At 40.5% G+C, this 12,318-nt stretch overlaps 1 protein-coding gene across 9 annotated transcripts in view; it reads right to left on the bottom strand.

Moving 5' to 3' along the window:
* The window catches only part of COL12A1 (collagen type XII alpha 1 chain), a 130,576-nt gene that overhangs the window by 80,360 nt on the left and 37,898 nt on the right, over nt 1–12,318 (bottom strand). For 4 of the 9 annotated variants that reach the window (XR_014808068.1, XM_021092360.2, XM_013992820.3 and 1 more), the window contains exons 14-16: nt 8,562–8,834; nt 2,254–2,520; nt 1,353–1,545 (exon numbers count right to left, since the gene is read on the bottom strand). The exons of the other annotated variants lie outside the window; for them this stretch is intronic. Coding sequence is in view for 3 of the 4 variants with exons in the window: in XM_021092360.2 (XP_020948019.1) it covers nt 1,353–1,545; nt 2,254–2,520; nt 8,562–8,834 (733 nt within the window). In the remaining variant the exon portion in view is untranslated. The remainder of the gene's footprint in view (nt 1–1,352; nt 1,546–2,253; nt 2,521–8,561; nt 8,835–12,318) is intronic. 9 annotated transcript variants of the gene reach the window in all.

Genomic DNA, 12,318 nt, shown 5'->3' with positions numbered 1-12,318 from the left:
CAAGTTATAACATTTTTTTTTGCTTTGTTAAAACATTCATCTTGATTTATAACCTTTCACTCAGAGGAAGTTATATATAATACATAATATTGCAAGAGAAGAAAAAGTTTTCATCACATTCTAGCTTAGCTTCCACTGTGAGGTATCAAGAGCAACTAGCCCAGAGGCATTCTAGAGAATACCAGGGTTTCACAGCACCAGTTTCCCTCTAGCCTTTCCATCAGATGGAGAATCTCCTCCTGGCCACTGAGCAGGTCGAGGAACAGGTTTTCACTCTAAGTGCTTCTAACTGATGGACTTGAAGAAAACAATTAATATGCTATACTTGCAAGGGACCATAAAGCACCTAGCACAATGCCTGGCACATGGTAGACTCCATAAGTTTCTTCCTCCCTATTCTGATAAAAGTAAGTATCAAGCATTTACAGATTTAATACTGTTCAATAAATCTGTTCAAGCATTTACATATTTAATACTGTTCAAAACAAATCAACTTTCCACTAGGCAATGCATGGTAGTTTGTTGTTTTTACTGGAATGAATGCAGGCAGCTGTTCAAACTCAAACCTCCTTTTCTACTGCACAGCCTGCAGCAAGACCTTGAGTTAGCCCACCTTCCCTAACCCTATCAGCTGACCCCAAGCACAAAGGCCTGCCTTCTCTCTCCCTCAGGCTGCCCCCCACCAAACCTGGGAAGGGATGCACCTTGGCACCTGGGTGTCAGTCACGTGCGCCTTTCCAGAAGGCACAAGAGGTCCCACATTTCCATAGGGCTGGCCGGGGACAAGCTGCTTTGGGTGAAATCATGAAGTATGGATGTTAATTTTTAAAAAGCAGGGTGTTGTTGGAGCTTCCACTGTGGCTGAGCTGTTAACAAACTCGACTAGCATCCTGAGGACGCAGGTTTGATCCCTGGCCTCACCAGTGGGTTAAGGATCCGGCATTGCCGTGAGCTGTGGTGTAGGTTGCAGACATGACTCAGATTCTGCATTGCTGTGGTTCTGGTGTAGGCTAGCAGCTACAGCTCCAATTGGACCCCTAGCCTGGGAACCTCCATATGTAGTGGGTATGGCCCCCCAAAAAAATTAAATTAAATTTAAAAATAAAAAGCAGGGTGTTATTGAAAAAAATGCTATTTCTGATCACTTAACAAAAGTCAGTAAAATGGTACAATTGCTCAGGCCTACACTTGAGTCTCTAAACTCTATCCCCAACTTCAGCAGCACCAAGGGTGAGAAAGCAACTTCTGATTTTAAATACTCTGCCATCAAACTGTGATCATCAGTGGAAGCCCTCCTCATTTACACCAGTTATTAAATCTGTTAACGAAAATGGAATAGAGTTCATCCCTACCTAAGTTCCTCCAAAACGACCGTGTTGTCATAGGGTCCAACCACCAGCTCCCCCAGTCTTCCATTATCCCCCGTGGGGTGAAATGTGACCTTGTAACCCTTCACCTCCCCAGGTGCAGGCTCCCAGGTCACCCGGAAGCTTGACATGGTTGGGTCAGATGTTCTGAGGTTTCTGGGTGACTTAAATCGAGAAGCTGTAAAGACAGTAAGAAGTTAAGATATTATCCATAAGCCTAGGCTTTGGGGTTTTTTATTACCCTCGTTCTCATAAGATGAATGAAGAGAGTCTAAGTGGCAAGCATCACGAGCAAAACACTTCCATATATATATTTATGAAAAGGGTCAGAAGGCCCAAGCTATAATACCCAATAAATATCACAATAATAGGAGTTCCCGTTTGTAGCTCAGCATAAACAAACCCAACTAGTATCCATGAGGACATGGGTTCAATCCCTGGCCTCACTCAATGAGTAAGGATCTGGCATTGCCTTGATCTGTGGTGTAGGTCACAGAAGAGTAGGTCACAGATGAGGCTTGGATCCTTTGTTGCTGAGGCTATGGTACAGGCCGGCAGCTACAGCTCTGAATTGACCCCTAGCCTGGGAACTTCCATATGCTGCAGGTGCACCCTAAAAAGACAAATATACATATAATAACAGAGTGCTACCCAAGTGGAAGTGTAAACATTACTCACAATTCAAAAGATAATATTAGCATTAGGACATTAAAATGTAGAACCATTACACAAGGAACCAGACTGGTAAAAATCATATGCTCCTTAGGCATCCTAACTATTATAACGGCACTTATTACAGAATCAGTTTTAGACATTTAACAAATGAGGGAGATATATTAAAATCTCCCTTTCAAATATCACACCCCCCCAAATTATGATCTTGTACCTGTCGTTCCTGATCCTTGCCTAAGTTTTCCTTCTCCTGCCTTGTAAATTGGGAGTACTGTGATGTCATACGTGGTCTGGGGCTGAAGTCGCTTCAACACTGTTGAGGTGACTGCAGGTGGCACTTTAGCCACCATCTGCCTCCCACCCCCACGGGGTCGATACACAACACGATAGTTCAGGACTTTCCCAGGTGCCGGTTTCCAGGTAACTCTCATGGTGTTTTCTGTTTCTTCGTCCACTTTCAAGGTTTTTGCATCTTCAGATACTGTGGGATAGAGGGAAGATGACAAACGTATACCACGCTGAAAGGAAATGTGTATGTCCAACTCCACATTTACGTGAAAAGACGCTATCTGTAGCTTCCCGAATGCATACACTATTCCGTTACTTAGCACTATGATCGCTCCTAAGTTCAGGATGGCATGGGAGCATAAGCTTAGTGACCACAGGAAGATGTTTTCTCTTTATCTGGCTAATAACTAAAAAATGGAAGTTCATATTGCAAGGATTTCCTATTTGCATTCCAAAGACTTGAGTAAAGAAAGCATCCATTTCCGGAGATAAACTTTTAGAATTTTTATATTTCCATCTGCAAAGAATTTCTGTAGGAATCATGCTATGGGGAAGACTACAAATCATGAATACGGGGTCAGAAATATTACTTGAGTCTTTTCAGAAGAAGGTCCAACGCATAGATGAAGATAAATTGGTACACACCAGTGGTTTTAGGAGCCACTGCGTGTAAAGTGTTTGTTTAATATACAATAAATATCATTTATTAAATTATCTTTTATTTGGAGTTCCCGTTGTGGCACAGTGGTTAATGAATCTGACTAGGAATCATGAGGTTGTGGGGTTCAATCCCTGCCCTTGCTCAGTGGGTTAAGGACCCGGCGTTGCCGTGAGCTGTGGTGTAGGTTGCAGATGTGGCTTGGATCCCATGTTGCTGTGGCTCTGGTGTAGGCCAGCAGCTACAGCTCTGATTCAACCCCTAGCCTGGGAACCTCCATATGCCGCAGGAGCAGCCTTAGAAAAGCCAAAAAGACAAAAAAAAAATTATCTTTTTTTAGTAACTAGATCATAAACAAGTCACTCAACATCCACAAATAGCTGTTCCATCTCTTTCCTTTTTTTTTTTTTTTTTTTTTTTTTTTGTCTTTTTGCCATTTCTTGGTCCGCTCCTGCGGCATATGGAGGTTCCCAGGCTAGGGGTCTAATCGGAGCTGTAGCCACCGGCCTATGCCAGAGCCACAGCAGCGCAGGATCCTAGCCACATCTGCGACCTACACCACAGCTCACGGCGATGCCGGACCGTTAACCCACTGAGCAAGGGCAGGGATTGAATCCGCAACCTCATGGTTCCTAGTCGGATTTATTAACCACTGCGCCACAACGGGAACTCCTTCCATCTCTTTTCTTAATAAAGACTTAGAGCTTTCAAACAGGATCATTTCATTCAGCTCAGTAAACGCAACACTCAAGAATCCTAAGGATCCTGTCTAGGGACAGACAAGCTGAAAGAAACATTGTAAAGAATCTTTCCTAATTCTAAAAGAAATTTTCATGTTCAAACAAGCAAGGACCACTTAAAACCACAAAAAAAAAAGCCTCAAAAAAATTTTAAATACGCGTATGAACACATACATCAACATTTTTCAGACACTGGACATCAGGCACCACAGAACCTTGATCCCTGAGAAATAAGAAACAAATGAGGAGCTTGATCATTGCCCTGACTTATTGCTTTGAGAGAGTTTCCAGCCCCAGTACAGGAAAGGGGAACCCAGATGGAACCTGGTGGTCTCTCTTAATTGAGGACATGGTTTTTTGAGTCTGAGAAGCCCAAGGCCCCTAGAATTTGCAGAAAGAGGTCCTCTAGAGGAGATAGGGTTGCAGAGAAAGAGCTCCAAATTTTGCAGAAAAATCAGCAAAAGGTCTTTCTGAGCCTTCAACCCAGTTCTTATCAGTGCATATGAAGAAGGAAACTACCCCAAACCAGAGAAAGAACCACCTAGAAGGACCAGAGGGAACAATTCTTGGCATGCATGCAGTTTCAGAAATGTTCCCCCCTGCAAGAGAAGAAAACCTCAATATCCTTGAAACATTATGTAAAGCATTAAGGAGGTCATTGCCCCTGCAGTGGAGCAAAATTAGCCTGAAACTAAAGGTTTCTCTGGTCCAGCTCTAACAGAGTTTTAAAGAAAGCTTCCAAAATATCAAAACATTTCCAAGTGAGTTAATTGCATCCCAGAACAATGTTTAGGGCTATTTATAACAGCATGAAAACATCTGACATCCAACAAAGTAAAATTCCTAATGTCTGGCTTCTAATAAAAATTACCAGGAATGCAAAGAAAGAAAAACATATGACCCATATTATGGACCGAATGACTGTGTCTCCCCAAAATTCATATGTTGAAGTTTTTTAACTTCCAACGTGATAGTATTTGAACCTCTGAGGAGATAATTAGGATTAACTGAGCTTCTAAACATAGGGCCCTAATCTGATGAGATTGGAATCCTTATAAAAAGGACAAGGAGAAGGGAGTTCCCAACATGGCTCAGCAGTGACAAACCCAACTAGTATCCATGAAGACGTGGGTTCGATCCCTGGCCCCACTCAATGGGTTAAGGATCCTGCATTGCCATGGGCTATGGTGTAGGTCTCAGGCATGGCTTGGATCTCACATTGCTGTGGCTGTTCCACAGGCCAGCAGCTATAGCTCTGATTTGACCTCTAGCCTGGGAACTTCCATATGCTGCAGGTGCAGCCCCCCCCCCAAAAAAAAGGACAAGGAGACACCAGAGCTCGCTCACTTTCTCTCTCTCTCTCTCCTGCTTTTTAATTAACTCTTTAAAATAAAAGAATCGAAGTTAAATAAGGTACACTATATCTCACCCTAGTTTTAATGGGAAACTGGATTTTAGAGAGGAAAAAAAAAAAAAAAGCCCTGTTGGCTTCCCATAAGTAAAAACCAAGATTTTTCACTCATTGCTAGGGGTGCCACATGCTGTAAAATGCTGTAACACTCACATTCTAAGTTCCTTTCATGTTTTAGCAACTCTCACAAGATGCTTTCCAGGACCCTTGGTACCTCTGCTAAACCAGCTGCCATAAAGGGAAGGTCACTAGAAAGTTTGCCGTCTGCTGGCTTACTCCCTACCATTTCACTGTATCAGCAGTCTGCATACCATGTCTCTGAGTTTCAGGTGAAGGTAGAAAATATTTCCTGAAAATATTTCTGAAATGTCCCCTGGGGAGTTTATAAGAAACTAAGAGCATCCCTGTCCCATCATCTACTAAGGATCCATCCACCATCCAAACACACCACCACACAGACTACTCAGAGTACCTTCTAAACCACTCTACTTTCTACAAAGAGAGCAAAGTGAAACACAACAACAAAATGGGAGAAAACAAAGAAAGGGCCCTGTCTTTTCTGCCTTGTTTAGCTGTTTAAATAGTTCAGATACACCCTAGATATGGACCCTGCACTCCTTCCAGGATGCTCATAATTCAGAAGAGGGTTTTCTATTCACTCACCTTCAAATCTATTCTTGAGCCAAGAAATACCAAAAATCTCTAAGATGCTCAGTTTCTTTTCTTGTTTTTTTAGGCCCGCCCTGCAACATATGGAAGTTCCCAGGCTAGGGGTTGAATCAGAGCAGTAGCTGCTGGCCTACGCCACAGCCATAGCCTCACAGGATTCAAGCCACATCTTCAACCTACACTGCAGCTCACGGCAACACCAGATCCTTTAACACACTGAGCAAGGCCAGGGATCGAACCCACATCCTCAAGGATACTAGTTGGGCTCATTATCACTGAGCCACAACGGGAACTTACTAAGATGCTCAGTTTCTTAGAGACAAAAGTTTATTTGGAATTTCTGCTAACATACCTGCTTTGGGCTAAAACATAACTGATGAAGATTTTCAATCCCAGATAAATATCTGAAGACAATCTTTTCAGAAGAAGAAATGATGGCAAGATAATTTTGGGAAAAGCTTCCTTCTAAATACATATATACAGTTATAATTTCTCAGCCACATGAATAAATTTACCTAGATGTGTCATAAGTGGCCTAAGTTTACAACAAATGAATTTTTGCCAGCACTAGAGATGAATTTCTGCCAGGTTTTTAAACCAGATCAGCCAATACAGTGAGACACAAGATTTCATTCACCTACCATGGAAACCAATAATGTGAATATCTGAGAAATAGGACTTTTCATGTGTCTAAATCTCCTGTAAGGAGTTGGATATCTTTTAATCTGGTTAATTTTGACACAAATTTAAGCATAGACATATCCAACTGAGTGTGCCAGTGGTTTTTTGTTGTTGTTGTTGTTGTTTTTGGTTTTTTTTTTTTTTGTCCTTTTGCCTTTTCTAGGGCCGCTTCCGCAGCATATAGAGGTTCCCAGGCTAGGGGTCTAATCGGAGCTGTAGCCACCGGCCTACACCACAGTCACAGCAACTCAGGTTCCGAGCCACATTTGCAACCTACACCACAGCTCGTGGCAATGCCGGATCCTTAACCCACTGAGCAAGGCCAGGGTTAGAACCCGCAACCTCATGGTTCCCCGTCAGATTCATTAACCACTGTGCCACAACAGAAATTCTTTTTTTTTTTTTTTTTTGTCTGTGCCAGTAATTTAAAAAAAAAAAAAAAAAGATGAATTCTTCAGAGAATTCAAACCAAAAGATTTTAATTTAAGGACAACTTAAAGTCAGGATATAGGACTTAACTGAAATTGTTCATGGCACTTCCCTCTCTCCTCCTTTGACAGAAAAACCACCCAATTCCTCCACTTCTTTCTAAAAAAAGGAAATGCAAGACCATCCAATCTTTCCCCTTTTCCTAGAATCCTCCCAAAACAAAAGGAATAAACTTTTTTTTCCTATCAATTCTTAGAAATTCCCATCCTTAACAAATTACTTTTTAGGAAAGAAAATGAAGAAATACTGATACATCTCTTACTAGTCACCTGATAATAAATGATGAGGGGTCATTCAAAACTGTTCACAGGAAAGTATATTAATGAGATTAAGGTAAATCGTAGCCGTAAGAAAACTGAGTAGACTTGACTTAGCCTTACCAGACATAGTAAAAATAACCTAGGTTTAGCCTTGGGTGTATGATAATCTTTTTTTATAATTATTTTTATTTTTTTCCATTATAGTTGGTTTACAGTGTTCTGTCAATTTCTACTGTATAGTAAAGTGACCCAGTCACAAATATATATACATTCTTCTTCTCATATTATCCTCCATCATGTTCCATCTTAAGTGACTAGATATAATTCCCTGTCCTATACAGCAGGATCTCACTGCTTATCCACTCCAAATGCACTAGTTGCATCTATTAACATTGGATGTATAATAATCATATTCTCAACAGCCATTCATTTATCAATCATCTCTAACTGGCTGGCACTGTTTTTTTTTTTTTTTTTTTTTGCCTGTTTATTTGGGCGGGGGGGCCTGCACCTGTGGCATACAGAGGTTTCTGGGCTAGGGGTCGAATTGGAGCTGCAGCTGCTGGCCTACACCACAGCCACAGCAATGCCAGATCCAGGCTGTGTCTGCAACCTACACCACAGCTCAGGGCAACACTGAGTCCTAAACCCGCTGAGCAAGGCCAGGGATCAAACCTACATCCTCATGGATACTAGTCAGGTCCAATTATCTTAGAGTGATTTCCACCACTGAGCCATGATGGGAGCTCCCTAGGCACTATTCTTGGTGCTTTGCCCACTGTTATCATTTAAGCCTCAGGACCATCTGAGGTTGCATTCTACACATTAGGAAACTGAAGCTCAAAGAAGTTAAATAACTTGCCCAAGGTCATATAGCTATAAATGTGCCTGAATTTTCTTTGTCTCCATAGCTTCTAATCTTTTACTAGTTGAATTTCTTACCTAGCTGGTCCTTCCACCAGAAAAAAAAAAAGAGAGAGAAGCAAATACAATTCAGGTTTGAAAGTCATGGGTCAACTAATGGATTTTTTTTTCAATAGCAAATCTCACAGAAACATGGTCCCAGGTTGGTTTTATCCTGAGATGCAGAGGAACCTCAGCTATCAATTATACGCAGATTAACCCTCACATTGCCCAAGGGTCAACTGTATAGGTAGTAGTTGGGAAGGATTCAATAGCTCCAAATTTGATATGATTTTAGGCACGAAACGAACATTCATTGAAGGTCCTAATTTGTGTCATACAAAGAAAAAACACCAGTGGTTATCAAGCATTGACAGCTATTAAGTAGCACCACGTACCCAGGTACCGAGTAATGTTACTTACATTCAGTTGTGGCTTCTCCACTCACAGGTTCTCCTTCTCCACTGCTGTAAGTTGCAAATACTGAAACTCTGTATTTGGTCTCTGGCTGCAGGTTTTCTATCACAGTGTAAATGGCATCTCCAGGAAGACTCTTCTCTCCAGCCTCAATATCATCATAGAGTGATTTCCACGAGACCCTATAACCTCGAACCATTCCAGGAGCAGATGTCCAGTAAGCACCAATGGATGTGTCAGTGATGTCTTTGGTAACCAAACCCTGAGGTGAACCACGCTCTGGAACAGAAATGCAAAGGGAATCACTTTTAAATATCTACTGGCTGTTGGGCAGAAACTGGCACTATACTGTAAATCAACCAAAGTTTAATTTAAAAAAAAAAAAAAGGTGGAGGTCCCATCGCAGCACAGTAGTTAAGGAATCCGACTAGGAACCATGAGGTTGCGGGTTCGATCCCTGGCCTTGCTCAGCAGGTTAAGGATCCGGTGTAGGTTGCAGATACAGCTCAGATCCCGCGTTGCTGTGGCTCTGGCATAGGCCAGTGGCTATGGCTCCAATTCGACTCCTAGCCTGGGAACCTCCATATGCCGCAGGAGCGGCCCTAGAAAAGGCAAAAAGACCAAAAAAAAAAAAAAAAAAAAAAAAGGTTAACAGAAGTTTCCTCTTTTGAGAGAAAAAAACTAAACTCTTTAAAGTTTAAGGTTGATTTTCATGCCATAAGTTTTTAATTTTCTCAACTAATAAAATGAAGAAATGGGAGGTCCTGTCGTGGCTCAGTGCTTAACGAACCCGACTAGGACCCAAGAGGATTCGGGTTTGATCCCTGGCCTCACTCTGTGGGTTAAGGATCTGGTATCGCCAGGAAGAATGGTATAGGTCACAGACGCAGCTCGGATCCCAAGTTGCTGTGACTGTAGTGAGGGCTGGCAGCTGTAGCTCCAATTCAACCCCTAGTCTGGGAACTTCCATATGCCACAGGTTCAACCCTAAAAAAGAAAAAAAAAAAAAAAAGTACATGAAGTACATGTACATGCCTTTAAAAAAAAAAAAAGTCCCAAAGGGAAAAAAAAAAAATGCATGTAAATCTCCAAATTTTATATTTTTGTTTTCCTTATGACAGTCCATTGTTCACAAAGACTTTTTTTTTTCCGCCATCATCTCTTCCCCACTTATCTTATTTAAATAGGCTCAGTTTCAAGGTACCATTTCCAATCACCTTAACAATCTCACATCACTTGCAAATCTTAATTCCAACAATATTTTTTTTTTTTCCTGGTGGTAACTCCGTTCATGTAGTTTAAAAAGCAGAAATGCAAACTTTCAATTATAGCTTAACCTTAAAGAAACTAAAAACCACTCATTCTTCTGGAAAACCTAAAATCGATTAGTCATCAAAATAAAACACACCACTTGTTCTAGCTGATCGCAAATGTCTGCTACTAAATTTTGGCCCTCTCATTAAAAAAAAAAAAAAAAATACAACCCAAATGGAAAAATATGGAAACCTCAACTTAATAGGAGGCACAGATGTCTTCCAATAAAACCCTAACTTTCCATAATTTAAATGTAAGATAAATATACAGGTCACTTTTTACTGGCTACCTTTACTAGGGTTTATGCCACAGTATGATGTAAATATAAAACTATCTGCTTTTACAGCATACATTTTACCAGTAATTGTTATGTATTCAAGCAATGATATATAATGCTGCTACAAGAGTGTTGAAGGCTGTTATTTTACTTGAATCAAAGAGTAAAAAGGAATATCTTTTAAAATGTTCATAATTATTTAAATTTCAGTACATAAAGATAACAATAAATGAAAAGGAAATCTGGGTGGACAAAAACCCATCATAGATGGTGGATTTTAGAGGGAAAAGTAAACAAAATAGGAGCTGGGCATCCTACCAGACCCCAAGCCCAAATGGAAAATTCTAACTCCATTATAAATAACTTTAACTGCTGACAGGACATCTCATCTCTGGAGGGAGATTAGTTACGTATTTCACTACAACCAAGAATATTTATTTCCAATAACGTACGGACTGTTTTCCCTTATTACTTGAGGCTAATCCTCATTTGAAGGTCTTCTTTAATTGCATTTGCTACTTAAATGGGTGCATATCTTTATATCTTCTCTACTTAATAGGAATATAAACAAATTGTTCCCTTGGTTGGGTTTGGCTTGGTTTGGTTGTTGTTGTTCGGTTTTTTATTTTGTTTGGCTCATTGATATCCCAACTACTGCTCTCTAAGTTTTCCATCTGCAGCACATGTTTCCTTGGCTTAACATACACTATATCCTTTTCTCATATGTGCTTCTTCTCTTAAATTTCCTAAACGGCCATGAGCAACAGCTGTTGTGATAATACTTGCAAATACTTGAAAGTGAGTCTGAATTTAGATAAGCTAAAAGCTGCATTAATAACATTCCCCCAAAGCAGAAGACAAAGTTAGCTAGAACATGGGAACTATCTTCCAGATTAACACTGGAGTAATTTACAATCATTTCAGCATCTAGTTTTCCAAAAGGTTGTGCTTCTCAGTCTGTCTTTCTTCCGACTTTCTACAGCATTGAATTTGCGACCTTGTTTATTTCCATGACAACAGCCATCAGTCTCACAAACACAGGCTAATAACTTCACTGTGAGAAAATAATAGGAAAGGAATTGTGGTCGAGGCAAAAATACATTCACAAAGACATTTCTGATCTACAAACAAAAGGAGCCTTGATGACTAGACAAGTATGCCCATGGATTTTAATCAACGAATGTAAACAGCCTCAAGACCTGGAAAGCTAGAACAAAATATTCGTAAAATTGCAATAAAGACCTTTGCAAGGCTTGCTGGAATCCTGGACGGAATCTATAAAGGCACTTTTTAAGGTATAAATAAAATATTCGCTAAAAAAAAATATTCCTGAGTTCTAAGTAACGGCATGATAACTAATTCAAGTGAACACTGAGTAAATTCTCATTTACAGAGAAAAAAAAATCCTCAAAAAATTATAGTTTCTGCCTGGCACATAAAGGTATTGTTTGCAGGCATAGCATTGCAACATTCCATGTTTATGACAAAGGAATGTGGAATCGAAAAAAAAGAAAAAAGATACCTCCTTTCAGAGGCCAAGTGAAGAGAGAAACTGCTTCAATGGGTTTCCTGTATGTCAATAAGTCCATTCAATAAGAATAATCCTAAATATTAAGTTTGTACTATTGTCAAACACACTGATAAATTTTTTTCCTCCAAAAAGCAGGAGGATTGGGTTTTCAAGTTGCTGGCATTACACCCAAGAATCTTCAGAATGTGATGTATTCGTGACATATGTATTTTATCAAACCTATACCCCTGAAGTTTTTTAAAATGGAATCTTGGCTTAGCCAAATATTAAATTATCAAAAAAGAAGCAGCTGAATTGCACCCTGGGATCTAACTGGCAGGCTACCAGATGGCCAAGCTGCTCTGGGGAGGAGGTATGCAACTGGCTGATCAGACCACAGCTCCTAGGGCCCTGGGCTCTGAGCAGCAAAATAACTGGACTGGACCCAGTCAGATATGAAGAATCCCCCAGAGAGCTAGAGGCTTGGCCACATCCTGATCAATTAGAGTGAGATGTCTGGAGATGTCCCTGAGCCCTGAAACTCTCTAAAACATCTTTTCAGTCTCTTCTGTGATCCTAGTTCCTCCACAATTCTGTATTCTTTTCTCATTTCTTCATTTCCCTTCTTTCTGCTGCTCCTCTCCTCGGTCTAGGGGGCATTT

The sequence above is a fragment of the Sus scrofa genome, chromosome 1 (assembly GCF_054392235.1).
Source record: "Sus scrofa isolate SSC_HxYL_T2T_F1_AM1 chromosome 1, Sscrofa_HxYL_maternal_Yorkshire_Landrace_v2.0, whole genome shotgun sequence".
Classification (NCBI taxonomy): domain Eukaryota; kingdom Metazoa; phylum Chordata; class Mammalia; order Artiodactyla; family Suidae; genus Sus; species Sus scrofa.
The sequence above is the reverse complement of the archived record's forward strand: the minus strand, read 5'-3'. Positions and strand labels throughout refer to the sequence as shown.